The 14,404-nt window shown below is 46.3% G+C and overlaps 2 protein-coding genes and 1 long non-coding RNA gene across 6 annotated transcripts in view; 1 reads left to right on the top strand and 2 right to left on the bottom strand.

The window, feature by feature from the left end:
- Positions 1–1,382, bottom strand: part of LOC311426314 (E3 ubiquitin-protein ligase KCMF1-like) — a 127,895-nt gene extending 126,513 nt beyond the window's left edge. For 3 of the 4 annotated variants that reach the window (XM_084502724.1, XM_084502725.1, XM_084502726.1), the window contains exon 1: positions 1,085–1,375. In XM_084502724.1, coding sequence (XP_084358850.1) covers positions 1,085–1,100 — 16 coding nt within the window. In that variant the 5' untranslated portion in view covers positions 1,101–1,375. Of the gene's footprint in view, positions 1–1,084 lie in introns of all 4 variants that reach the window. The other variant, XM_084502723.1, reaches the window with a different exon arrangement.
- LOC311426441 overlaps positions 1–14,404 on the bottom strand; it is a 290,718-nt gene that overhangs the window by 152,219 nt on the left and 124,095 nt on the right. The window lies entirely within an intron of this gene.
- Positions 8,244–10,918, top strand: LOC311426535 (uncharacterized protein). The gene is made up of 2 exons (XM_084502951.1): positions 8,244–9,723; positions 9,789–10,918. Exon 1 carries the CDS (start codon positions 8,247–8,249, stop codon positions 9,315–9,317), a length of 1,071 nt encoding a protein of 356 aa, XP_084359077.1. The 5' UTR covers positions 8,244–8,246; the 3' UTR covers positions 9,318–9,723; positions 9,789–10,918.

Below are 14,404 nucleotides of genomic sequence, written 5' to 3'. Positions count from 1 at the left end.
AATCATGTACAGAAACACGTGCTAAATTTAGTTCCTAACAGAAAAAAAAATCTTAAGAAACAAGGTATGATTTTTACAGAATTTTTTTTTTTTTTTACTAGTCCAACTACCTGTAAGGAGATAGAAAAACAACATCCGTGTATTTCCTCTTTTAAGATACAGAAGTAGAACAGATTACTTCTCAAGCTACCAAAATACACCTAAACAAGGCCATAAAGACTGTGCAAACTCTTTTTCTCCCAATCCAAATACCACAGCCAACTACATGCATGAGTTGCTTCTCCACCTGCCATGCAATCTCCCCACCTTCGTTATACAAAAACAGACCTTCCACTTCCCCTAGATGCCAGGCCACCTTCTTTGCACTGCTTCCCCTTGAGCACTACCCTCCTCGTACCTCATGCCCCACAGTCCCTTCCCCACTTCCATACCCTAAGAAACTTGGGGATATTTTCCTCACAGGGAGTATATCACGGTAAGCCTAACTCCCCTTTCTCCCCTGCACCCCTTCTCCCTTCACAATTCAAAGGACCGTGTCAGCAAACCACACTGACACACACCGACACACACCTCCCACCCCCAGCACTCCCATGCACCTTGCACTCCCCAAATAGATTCCCTTAGGGCGATCCTTTAAACACCAGAGTAAGAGGAGTGAAAATAAACAGCTGTCCTGTTTCCTCCCCTATATTATTTGCCTGTCCAGGGCAAAACAAAGCCTGAACCGCAAGCTAGCGAGGGACACAGACCAAGCCTGTCTCAAACCGTAGCAGGCCCCTCAACCTCAGCATACGCGGACCTGGCATCCGCACTTACTGGCGACAGAAAAGGAACTCAGAGCCTACCCGTAACGGCCACCTCCTCCCGTCCCGTAACACTGCAAAGCTAGACCTGGCCGCCACATTCCTCCTCCTCCCACCACGGCCACTTCCCGCGACCGACTCCACAGGCCCCGCTCTCAGTGAAGGCAGCGCCGCCATGTTGACCCACCTCACACAGCGGCATGACAGACCCTAATGCCATATGAAGCTCAAGGATACCTCCTTCTTTTTCTTCCCACCACCTCCCCCCTTGGGTCTCTCACCTTCATGTCGGGACATCCTAATTTTGAAGCTACAGCCTAGGCCTGTCCCCAGGCTCGCGCTGGGCTGTTCAGGCGTCTCTCCAGCCTAGGTTCCTCCCTAGGCACGAAGCAAACAAGCGACTGAAGCGGGGGGGGGGGGAGGGGGCACAGAGGAGTCTGTTCCGACCGCCCCAGCCTGCTTCACTCTAACTCCCTCCCTCGCGGGGGGAGGAGGGAGAGGGTGGATCCACCAGCGGCGATTTCTTTAGCACCGCGATACAGTGAATCTTAGGCCCCACCGGAACCTAACTACGCCTTCCTTTTCCGCCGCTGTAATCCACACCCCTCTTCCTTCTTCTTCCTGAGTATTCACCCCTGTTTCCTCTTCTACTGCTACAGTGACAACAAACTCCTTGGACTCCTCCTCTTTCTCGTCCTAGGCTCGTACTCTTCCAATTCCTTTTCTTCTCTGCCTGCTTTTTAAAATTATTTATCTCTTCATTCCTTCTCTGCCCAATAGCTGATGCCTACTGCATGCAGGAAGGAAGAGGAAATATATAGCCAATAGAAAGGAAGGCTGTGGGATCGAGCGTAGTTTACATGTACTGGATGGGGCTCTCCTATTTGCTCCTCCAAACTAGGAAAGACTGCTGTCTCCAGGTATTCACCTGAGACACATCCTCCTCCACCATTCCAACCTCTGACAGCTCTCTGTGTGCCACAGGAGAGGGAGGGGATGAGTCTCCCCACTCACCCCTGTTTGTAGAACGTGCTACTGTACTGGTGGGGTTGCACCTTTGTGTATGCACAGATTCCTTCCTTGTCCCCTAACAAGGAGTAGCAGGAACCCAATAGCAGCCTTAAGAAAGGGGACAAGTTCAGCATGGTGTTTCATGGTGAAACATGGGATTAGAAATTAGAAAGCGATTGATTAAGAATGAATATGTAGGCAACGCTCATTGCTTAATATGTGCTACATTTGCGATGTGCCTGTACTGTGCTTAGGCCTCTAGATAACAGGAGCCCCTGGGACCCCGAGAACCAGATCAAGCCAACCTTATGGTTCTGGCTTTCCCCACAAAGGTTCCTGAAATCAGCAGAAACCAAGGGGACACCATGACTGCCTGGAGACCTAGTCCAGCCATCCAGATCTGAAGGATGCTCCTTTTGATGATGTGGAAATATGGGAGCAGCTACGTCATCAGCGGAAAGCAACATGCTGGGTATGCAGTTACCACTTGCAAAGATGTAATAGAACCTGGACTAAATAACGAGAGCAATTCAGCTGCCTGAAAAGGTAGCAATCATGCACACTGAGGCACACCAGAAGGTGAACTCAGAATTGGAGGAGGGAAATGATCTGGCAGACAGAGAGGCAAAAGAAGCAGCAGAAGGTGAGGTAGCAACTGAGGGAGCCCTGATTCCAGACAGGCAAATTTCCCTTGAAGGTAACCTTGTATATAACAAAAAGGATAGAAAATTAATCGAAAGACAAAAGGGAAAATATAACCAAGAGGGATGGGCTATTACCAAAGAAGGGAAGGGAAGCTAGTCATCCCCTCCAATTTATTGTGGTCGCTGGTAAAGAAAGAACACCGGAAAACACATTGGGGAATAGACGCTTTGTATAACTATCTAATTGGAAAAAATATTGCCAGGAACTTATATGCTGCCATCACTCAAAAATGTGATCTTTGTCTCCAGACTACCCCTAAAAATGCCCCCAGACCAAAACTGTGTCAAATTGTAAAAGGCCATGGGCCTGGGCAACAGTGGCAAATTGACTTTTTTGAACTTCCAAGAAAAGGGGGGTGTTGATATTTACTGGTGTTAACAGATACCTTTTCAGGATGGCCAGAGGCTTTCCCCACTAGGACTGCCAAAGCCTGAGAGGTAACTAAGTCTCTTGTAGAGAAAACTTTGAAACCACAGTGGAAAGGACTATACCAGGTGCTCCTTACAACCTTCACTGCAATTAAGATCAAGGAACAGAGTGCCTGGATTCACCATTCTCAAGTGAAGAAAGCTCCAGAACCCCCTGGAAAGTAACGCCAGGTGACAGTGAACTGAAACTAAAGCTCAGTTGAGTAAAATGAGGACATTATGGTCAGGAGTATTTAGTAATATAGTTAGCAGGAATTTAGTTAACAGAATTGTTTTATTTCTATTGCTTATAAGTTTTAATTGTGATTCAAGAAGGTGTCTCTATGATAATAGAGAATGGTGAGTGGCCTTGGTCCAAAGCCGTAACAACAGAGGATAAGAGCATTAATGGAAAGTTAGCAGTTATGGTTATTTGGTGAACAAATGGTGACCATTTATATACATTATAAGAATGGCAAAAATTAGGGGAAGAGTGGACACACCAAAGAACCGTAGGGGACGGAATTAAAATAGGGTGCTGAATGATTAATGGAACAACTGACGAGAAAGTAACGGGGATTTTAGTAAAACTGATTTCCAAAAGTGGCCAACAAGAAGGTTGTATCTGCCCAGGTAAATCAGATTGCTGGTATAATTTTATATTAACACAGACTGTAGTAATTAGCTGTTTTTGGCTGTACTTCCTACAACAGTGGGACAAAACTAAAACAGCCCCTACAATCATCCTTATTTGCATTGGGAACTAGCCAATGGCAAGTTTCAAAGGTGTTACTGAGATGGGAAAAGGCTGAAGACCAAGACCACAAACTAATAATAGATGCACTTAGTATGGTTCAAGATAACGTATCTTTAGCTCTTTGTTGTATACAAGCACAGTTATGGATGCAGGCAATGGCTGCCTTGATCATTAGGGAAGGAAGTGAAGGCATTTTTCCAGCTGAAGTCCAAAAGACTGTTTGGGACAATGCCAATGATTTTGAGAAGAAGTTCCGATCTTGGCAGACTCCGGTAAATTTTACCTATGATCCCATTGTTAACATGGCTACTGCCTTTGTGCTTACTATAAGTAGTGCCACAGTTTATGTTATCCACCCTATCATTGCACTAGGATTAAACCATGAGGAGACAGTGCTCTATCCTTCGGAGCATAGAACATGGGCATGGATGGAGAATGAGAAATGGCAGTCTGTAAATCTAGAATCATGTGTTACTTGGGAACAACAAGGATTTATTTGTGAAAGCAACACAATTGATGCTCAGGATGTATGTCTTGACACAGAGCAAGGTGTTTGCCACTTTGAAATTCATCCAAATACTAGTCAAAAGACTGTGCATGTATATATTGGTTAAAGCTGTGTGTGTTTAAGAACTGCTTGTGCTTTTGTAGAAGTAGATAAGGAGAACATAACTCTCCCTAGCAAAAATCATTCCAACTTTTGTATTTGTAACTTTGTCAGAATCGTTGGGTGTGATTTTCTATATTTGGCACCAGTGGTATTCCACCAGTTGATCAAGTCTAACAACACAATGTATCGTAAGTTATTACCTACACCTATTGGGATGAACCTCACATTAGTGAAGCAACTAGTTAAACACCAAGACCTGATCAAAATTTTAAAAAGCATTCAGGAAAATGGAGAGAAGACTCTAATCACTGTCCATCATGATACAAAGGAAATAAGCAGAGTTTTGCAAAGAGTAAAACAAGACAAAAATCACAACTGGTGGGATGCACTCTTTGGATGGTCACCAACTGCAACTAGGATTTTGAACACATTGTGTCACCCAATTATTGTTTTACTGATATTAGTTGGTATAAGTTTAATATTGTCTTTTGTAATACTCGTTTGGAATTGGAAATTGTTACAATGAATGGCTATATTAGCTTCCTTGATAAAAGTACATGGCAAGGCATTGAGGGGAACATATCACAGAAACTGGGAAGAAGAATTTTTGTGTTAAGTAAAAGAATTTACTAGATTTTCCAGAAAAGGGGGGACTGAAACATGGGATTAGAAATTAGAAAACGATTGATTAAGAATGAATATGTAGGCAACGCTCATTGCTTAATATGTGCTACATTTGCGATGTGCCTGTGCTGCGCTTAGGCCTCCAGATAACAGGAGCCCCTGGGACCCCGAGAACCAGATCAAGCCAACCTTATGGTTCGGACTGTGACCAAGGGCTCAGAGATAAGGAGGACTATTCTTAAAAAGGGATATCAAAAATGCAAGGCCTCGAGATAACAGGGGCCCCTCAGATCCGGAGAATCGGACTAAACCAACCTTATGGCCCAGATAGTGACCAAGGGCTCAGAGAGCATGCACAAGGAGACGAGATGAAAAGTTCAACCCTGATGAAGACATCTTACTTCATCCTCATGACCCTCAGTGCCCACCACCAGAAGGCACCGCGCAAGCGCAGAGGGGAGGAGTTTATGGAAATGACTTCTTGGAGCTAATTTTAATACTAAGCAGGGACAGGTTATGAATATGTATAGGCATACTGGGAAACCTCATGAATATGTAAATATTTACTGCATATAAGCAGAGCAAGTTGCCGTGTTAGGGGCGCATGACTTTGGTGGGACTACCCCCCATGCCGCCCAGCGCTGCATAAACATACCTACTTGTACTGGGTCTGGCTGGAATGTTAACTTTCCCTGCAGCAGCCCATACAGTGCCATACTCTGTACTTGTAGCTGGAACAGCAGTGTTATCACACCAGTGTTGTGTCTACTGCTGAGCAGCAGTGGCACAGCATTGGGCCTTTCTCTAACCCTCCTAGGGGGTGGGCAAAAAGTGAGGAGAGAAACATCACTAGGGCAGCTGACCTAAACCAATCAAAGAGATATTCCATACCATGTGATGTCACACTCAGCAATAAAAGGTGGAAACAGGAAGAAGAGGGGAGGGATGGGCTCTCGTTGGGAAAACGTCGGTCCTCCTCTCGAACACCGGCTGCGTGCGTTGAGGCCTTGCTTCAAGGACGTGGTCAATCATCACTCATTTGTGGGAAGTAGAGAGTAATTTCTTTCCTCTGCACTTCCATATAGCCTTCATTTATTTTGTTTGTTTGTTTTCCTCCCTTCTTTATATTTTCCCTTTTCCCCTCCCTTTTCCCCTTTCCCTTTTATTTCCCCTTAGTTAAATTGTTTAGTTCATGGTAGTCTTTATTTAATTATTATAATTATTTCCCTTTAATTAAATTATCCTTATCTCAACCCGTGAGTTGTTCTTTGCTTTACTTCTCTCCCTCCTCATCTAAAGGAGGGGGAGTGAGAGAGCGGTTGTGTGGTTTAGCTGCCCAGCACGGTAAAACCACCACACTACTTTACAATCTTACTGATTGTGGAGTCAGCTTTCCGTGATTCAATGGTACTTCCCATTGCTGCTTGTTGGGAATTGGCATAATTGTTCGATCTAAGCTTGCTTTAAGCAACCAGGGTAGGCCTTAGAAATCTCAGGGCCTGCTGTAGCTGAGCAAACCAAGCTGCCAGAGTAACTGTGAGAAGCTCCCACTGCAATGACTCCCACATCACCCAATTAAGGAACTCAGATAATATTGTTATCAGCAGCTGGCCTCAAGGACTAGGTCTACGTGGCCGTTAAGCACAAAGGGGGTTGTTTTCCTAACTTCTAATCAAAAAGGGGGGTTCTTTTCTTGCAGGTGGTGTTATTTTCTTAACGGTTTGTCTGAGTGCTTTTGACCAATAATCTTGTGTGAAACACTGTCCACCCCTGTAAAATTCACTATAAAAGTTGGGCGATTCGGGCAATAAAATGGTGAAGCATGATCTGACTCTGCTGGTGTCTGTCGTGCTTTCGTCCGTGCTTCGCAACAAATGGCGCCCGAACAGGCTGAGACCTGAACTGGACCTGAACAGGACATCGCAGCGGGAGACCTGAACAGGGCCTGAACAGGACATCGCAGCGGGACAGACATCGCACCGGAGCAGGACATCGCAGCACCGGAGCAGACATCGCAGCCGAGCACGGACATCGCAGCGGCGCCGGGGCGAACATCGCAGCGCAGCGGGACACCAGCGCAGCGGGACACCAGCGGCGCCGGCACATCCGAACGCAGGTAGAGCAGGAGACCAGCGGCGTTGGGACCAGCGGCGCCGGGCGCCGGGACATCGGCGCGGCGCCGGGACCAGTGCCGCCGGGGACCAGCGGCGCCGCGACATCACAGCGCCGAGACTGAGACATCGGAGCGGCGCGGGACATCGGAGTGGACATCGGAGCGGACATCGCACCGGCGCTGCACCTGACCAGACACCGAGCCGCAAACACTGTACAAAGGACTCACGGTAAGACACGGGGAAAGGAAACCGTGGGGAGCGTGGGAAAAGATCCGCGGGGAAGCGCGGGAAACGGAACCGCGCAGGGACGCGGGAAAAGGAGCCGCGGAAAACGCGGGACATTGAAATAATCGCGGTGCGATGCGGGACATCCGAGATGGAGTTGCTACGGGAGACCAGAGGCGTCAGTGGACAACGGTAGTCGACTCTCACCGTGTGGCGAGTCGGCACAGAGCAGAGGGGCGGACATCAGGACCCTGCAGCCTGTCTGACGTAACCATGGAGGCAGCAGCGGCTGTGCTGCTTCTCTCTGGCATTCTTTGTATAAGAGGGTTATCTTGCACTGCAAAAAAGACTATTTCTCCCCAGATCGGTGTTATAACTATGTTTCTGGATAACATTCCGTGGGGTTGCCACATTCTACGGATTACTAATGACGACTTAGCTCTATTGCAGGGCAGGAGTGCAGAGACGCAGATTACACTGCCAAATGACCACCAGCAGGCTCTTTCACAAACAGCTTCTAAGGTTGCAGCTGGCACTGCCTGCAGCCGTATAGCGGACGTTACACTCTCTTTCCTAACTAGTAATCATGTGTCTCATCCATTTGTGGTGAATGGTCAGTGGCAAAAAGAAAAGGGGGAGAGTAAGGGGCGACAAAGACAGAAACGGTACCAGGAGGATGCCACTGACACTAACAGCACGGGTAATAGGAGTAGTATAAGTGACACAGGTGCAGGGCGGCGGCGGGCGCTGCCGTGCTGTGGGGCGCTTTGCCTGCTGCTTGCCCTCACCTGACTGTGCACTGCCGCCAACAGTGTTAGAGCAAAATGTGAAGACTGCTCAGATGGCAGTGATGAGAGTGCTCGTGTGAAGAAGACGTGTGCTGAATCTGACTTTGTGTGCAACAGTGGTCAGTGTGTGCCAAACAGATGGCAGTGTGATGGGGATCCAGACTGTGAAGATAGGTCTGACGAAAGTTCTGAGCTGTGTCATATGAGAGCATGCCGGGTAAATGAAATCAGCTGTGGTCCTCAGTCAACCCAGTGTATCCCAGTGTCCTGGAAATGTGATGGTGAAAAAGACTGTGACAGAGATCCTGATTGCAAGGATGGAAGTGATGAAATTAACTGCCCTTCTCGGACCTGCAGGCCAGACCAGTTCAGATGTGAAGATGGGAACTGTGTCCATGGGAGTAGGCAGTGCAGTGGTGTGAGAGACTGTCTGGATAGCACTGATGAAGCAAACTGTAACAATGTTATTCAGTGCTCTGGACCTGGCAAATTCAAGTGCAGAAGTGGAGAATGCATAGATATCAATAAAGTGTGTAACCAGCAGAGAGACTGCAAGGACTGGGGTGATGAGCCCCTGAAGGAATGCATCATAAATGAATGTGACTGTCCAGCTGGGTTTGAGTTTGTAGACAAGAGAAACTGTGGAGATATTGATGAATGTCAAAACCCTGGTATCTGTAGTCAAATCTGTATCAACCTGAAAGGTGGCTACGAATGTGAATGTAGCCGTGGATATCAGATGAATTCTGCTACAGGAACCTGGAAAGGGCCATACAGGTATAGAAATACAAATAACACCTGTGATTACAATGACGCTGCTAAGCAGGGTTTAGGGGCTTATAGCATGGAGACAAGGGGTAACAACTACAGTGTTTGGAACAATTGTACAGCTTTGGCCTTACCTCCTGATGTTTTTCTGATTTGTGGTGATAGGGCCTGGCAAGGTATTGCTGCAAATGCTATCAGATGTCCATGTTACTTAGATAAACTCATTGTATTTGCTCCTAGCTTGTTACAGTTGTGTGAGATCACCAGACATAAATGGGCATTGCTTGCATTGGATTGCAATGATAATGTTGAATTGTGTGGGGTTGCAGCTAGAGCGGCATTGGCAATTTTAGTGCCTGGAGTGGCATCTGCAGCCGCACGTAACAACTGCTTGGCTGTGGGGATCGGCTGTGGTGTGGACGCCCCTAGGTGCACCCTGAGCGTTTTGTTCGGAGGGGACTCCACTCTCAGCTGCTCACCGCAGGAGCAGACAAAGATCTCCTGAAGCTGCAGACAAACAGTATGTTTTCAGCTGCTGGAGGGATACTAACTGGAGTGTTAATAATTGTGTGTGTTATTCTTAAATGTCCAGGTATTTTGTGTTGAAAGTATTTGTGTAAGGGTAAGGTTTTAAAACAAAGTGTTGCAAGTCATTTCACGAGGAACACAATGAGAGACAATGCTTGTTTGTTTGCTTATCATTCTAAATTATGTTCTTGTGGTATGATTGAGAGTGAGATGTGCCAGAGGCCTCTGGGTGTGCGATTGTGCTCTGTATGTGTGATTGTACTGTGTGAATGAGAGCGCACTTTTGCCATAGTGCAGGTTATTGCCATAGTGCAGGTTTGCCATAGTGCAGGTTATTGCCTTAGTGCAGGTTTGCCACAGTGCAGATTATTGCCTTAGTGCAGGTTATTGCCATAGTGCAGGATTCTGGAATATGGCCCTAGTACAGGTTATCGTTGCCATAGTGCAGGATTCCGGAATATAGCCATAGTTCAGGTTATTGTTGCCATAGTGCAGGATTCCGGAATATAACCATAGTACAGGTTATTGTTGCCATAGTGCAGGATTCCGGAATATAGCCTTAGTACAGGTTATTGTTGCCACAGTGCAGGATCCCGGGATATAACCATAGGGCAGGCTAAAAGCATAGGAAATTGGTGCCGGCAAAAATCAGAAGAAATGGATTTATTACAGCGCTGTTAGAAAAACGGGGAGTCAATTGTAAGCAACTAGCAGGGCTAGTTGTGATCGGTTGAGCAAAATCAAGTTTCACTAGTACGGAGTCATTGTTTGAAGTAGCCACTTGGAGAAATTTAAGGGAATGTACTGTTTAGACCTTTTCAACTCACAAATTCATTACTTTCCTGAAAGAGCACATGAGAAAGAGTCAATATGGTATCAATCCTTTCAATCAATGGTTCACTGATTTGTTTGAAACAATGCATAGATGGTTACTGGGATTAGTCAAAGGGGGATTAAGGATTCTGTTCATTGTGGTGTCAATCATCATTACACATAGTATTATGTTAAATGTGGTTAAAGGGTTACTTGCAAAATGTTATAGGGATTTTGAAGTGGTGCCGGGAACAGGTACCCAGTGGATCACTGCAAAGTGGACTGAAGCAGTTTTAGAATCTGCACACGCTGAAGACGACCATGAAGAGGTTCCTGATAATCATTCTGACAATGACGTGGGCTGTGACACCCTTTGATCACCATCAAGTGATTAGGTTTAAGTGTGTTACTATTAGATTGTGTTACCATTAAATGCTTACAGTAATTATAGTATTATTAGGGTAAAGTTATATAGTTGTGTTATATTGTATATTTGACACCTACTGTAAAACCAAGTACTGCCTGTACTAAAAGAAAACGGGGGAATTGTTGGGAATTGGCATAATTGTTCGATCTAAGCTTGCTTTAAGCAACCAGGGTAGGCCTTAGAAATCTCAGGGCCTGCTGTAGCTGAGCAAACCAAGCTGCCAGAGTAACTGTGAGAAGCTCCCACTGCAATGACTCCCACATCACCCAATTAAGGAACTCAGATAATATTGTTATCAGCAGCTGGCCTCAAGGACTAGGTCTACGTGGCCGTTAAGCACAAAGGGGGTTGTTTTCCTAACTTCTAATCAAAAAGGGGGGTTCTTTTCTTGCAGGTGGTGTTATTTTCTTAATGGTTTGTCTGAGTGCTTTTGACCAATAATCTTGTGTGAAACACTGTCCACCCCTGTAAAATTCACTATAAAAGTTGGGCGATTTGGGCAATAAAATGGTGAAGCATGATCTGACTCTGCTGGTGTCTGTCGTGCTTTCGTCCGTGCTTTGCAACAGCTGCTCCTTTCCAATGTGGCTTGCAAAGCCTTCTTTGTAATATGGGAGGTGCAGCACTGAATCTGACACATGCCCTGATGCTTTCTGCCCCATCCCAGCTGTCTGACTCGCAGTGCTGGGGGTACTCTGATAAATTCTAAATCAGACAGGAAAGGAAAATGTCAGCCTGCCTGCAACGGGTGCCATATTGCCTATGTGTGGGTTTTACCTAGTTTTGATAAGACTCAGTATTTCTCCTTAGGTTGCAAAATGTTGAGAGTTGAAGAGGGGGCGACCCTGGGGCTGACTTGCAAAAAACGGACTCCACAATCAATAAGATTGTAAAGTAAGTATGTTTATTCAGCACTGGGCAGCATGGGGGGTAGTCCCACCAAAGTTGTGCACACCTGATGCAGCAACTTGCCTTGGTTTTATGCAGTAAAGAGTTACATATGCATGAAGTTTCACAATATGCCTATACATATTCATAACCTATCCCTGCTTCATATTAAAATTAGTTCCAAGGAGTCATTTCTGTAAACTCCTCCCATCTGCGCTTATGCAGTGTGTCCTAGTGGTGGTCATCGGGGGTCGTGGGGACGAAGATTGATGACTCTTCCTCGTCACCGCTAGTTGACCTCTTGTCTTTGCGCAGACTCAGTTGCTCCTTGGCTCTTGTCCATCTGCAGGACCAGTTTCTACCAGTTTCTTAAGATAGGCTCACACTCTTATTAGGAGACTGACCTTGGTGAGGGGCCCAAGGCTTCTTGCTTTAGTTAATTAGCACAATGCACCATAGTTAGCAAAGACACTAGTAGCATCCTAGTTTAATGCCATCAGCGCTCTATTGCTACTTGATAAGATTCTCTTAACTCCCTCTCTCAGGGCCACAGTAACATACTGATTTGTCATAGGTGAATTAAGCCATGTTATCAGGATATTACCATACATTTTGTGCATCCTGTTATTTTATTTCCTTTCCCTCTTTTGAAAAAAGACATTGGTTTAGAAAAAAATTGTAAAGATAAAACACCTATCATGGGAGGAGGGTGAGGTATTATTCCTCCATATTCCTCTGCAAAGCCTTCCTACCCTTAAGCAGATCAACACCCCTGCCCAACTTGGCGTCATCTGCAAACTTAATGAGGGTGCACTTGATCCTCTCATCATGATCACTGAAAAAATGTTAAACAAAACTGGACCCAATACTGAGCCCTGGGGGAAGCCAGTTGTGACTGTCTGCCAATCAGATTTAACTCCATTCACAGTGACCCTTTAGGTACAGCTATAGACTTTTTTTTTTTCTTTTAACCCAGCAAACAGTACATTTGTCCAAGCCGTAATTAGCCACCTTCTCTAGGAGAATGCTGTGGGAAAGAGCTAAAGCACAAGTAAACAGTATTAACGGCCTTTTCCTCATTCACTAAGCGTGTTTTCTTATAGAAGTCATTAGCTCTTGTTCCTGGAACCTTGAATAATTTTCTTTGAAAGCTTCTAAGCAAACACACCTTTGCATTAGGGTACATTATATAATACTAAAAATGCTTTTGCTATGGTTTAAACTGGCAGGAAGCTAACGACTACACAGCCATTTGCTCACCTGCCTCCTCCATAAGATGGGGGAGAGAACTGAAAAAAAATGCAAGAACTTGTGAGTTGAGATAAGGACACTAATAAGAAAGGAGAAAAAAAAAAAAACAGAGGAAATGACAAGTGATGCACGAGACAGTTTCTTGGCAGCAGCTGACCAATGTACAGCAAGTTGCTGAGCAGTGGTTCCCCCACCCCCCATATCCACAGGGTATGGAATATTCCCTTGGATGGTTTGGGAATCTGGAGAGGTCCCAGTCGACTGGAAGCTGGCAAATGTTGTCCCGGTCTTCAAGAAGAGCAAGAAAGAAGACCCTGGGAATTACAGGCCTGTCAGTCTCACTTTAGTGCCTGATATAATTCCTATTTCAATAACTCCTAGAATAGGAGTTATTGAAAAACACCTGAAGGACAAACACAGCCATCAGTCACAGCCAACATGGGTTTGTGAGGGGAAAGTCCTGTTTAACAAATTTCCTTTCATGTCTGTAGTGGGTTTACGTGGCAAGGTTTTGGTAGCAGGGGGCCATAGGGGTGGCTTCTGTGAGAAGGATCTAGAAGCTGCCCCATGTTTGGTAAGGGCCCCACTGCTGACCAGAGCCAAGCCAATAAGCGATGTTATTTTGCGCCTCTGTGAGAGCATATTTAAGACAGGGGAAAAAAACGCTGCGCCACACAGCAGCTGGGAGAGTGAGAGGAGTGAGGAACAGCCTTGCAGGCGCCAAGGTCAGTGAAGAAGGAGGGGGAGAGGTGCTCCAGGTGCCGGAGCAGAAGTCCCCTACGGCCTGTGGTGAGGACCATGGTGAAGCAGGCTGTCCCCCTGCGGCCCATGGAGTACCACGGTGGAGCAGGGTTCCGTGCTGCAGCCCATGGAGGAGACCACGGTGGAGCAGGTGGACCTGCACCAACAGAGGCTGCCCCCTGTGGAAGACCCCTGCCAGAGCAGATTCCAGGCCGGACCTGTAGCCCGTGGAGAGGAGACCATGCAGGAGCAGGTGACCTGGCAGGAGCTGCTGCCCGTGGGGGACCCAGGTTGGAGCAGTTTTCTCCTGAGGGATGGACCTCATGGTACTGGATTCTGCACCTGGGATGCAGCAATCTTGGATATACGTAAAGACTGGAGGATGTGAGGCTGGAGAGCAGCCCCATGGAAAGGGATCTCGAGGTTTTGGTAGATGGCAAGTTGAATATGAGTCAACAGTGTGCCCTGGCAGCCAAAAGGGCCAATTATATCCTGGGGGGCATCAGGCACGGCATTACTAGCATGTTGAGGGAAATGATTGTCCCACTCTACTCTGCGCTGTTGTGGCCTCGAGTACTTTGTACAGTTCTGGGCACCATGATATACGACAGACATAAAACTATTAGAGAGTGTCCAGAGGAGGGCTATGAAGATGGTGAAGGATTGTCCTAGTTTTGGTTAGGATAGAGTTAATTTTCCTCCTAGTAGGTGGTATGGTGCTGTGTTTGGGATTTAGGATGAGAATAATATTGATATCACACTGAATCACAGAATCATCTAGGTTGGAAGAGACCTCCAAGATCACCTAGTCCAACCTCTGACCTAACACTAACCAGTCCTCCACTAAACCATATCACTAAGCTCTACATCTAAACGTCTTTAAAAGACCTCCAGGGATGGTGACTCCACCACTTCCCTGGGCAGCCTATTCCAATGCCTAACAA

Source organism: Aythya ferina (genome assembly GCF_964211825.1).
Source record: "Aythya ferina genome assembly, chromosome: W".
NCBI lineage: Eukaryota > Metazoa > Chordata > Aves > Anseriformes > Anatidae > Aythya > Aythya ferina.
The sequence above is the reverse complement of the archived record's forward strand: the minus strand, read 5'-3'. Positions and strand labels throughout refer to the sequence as shown.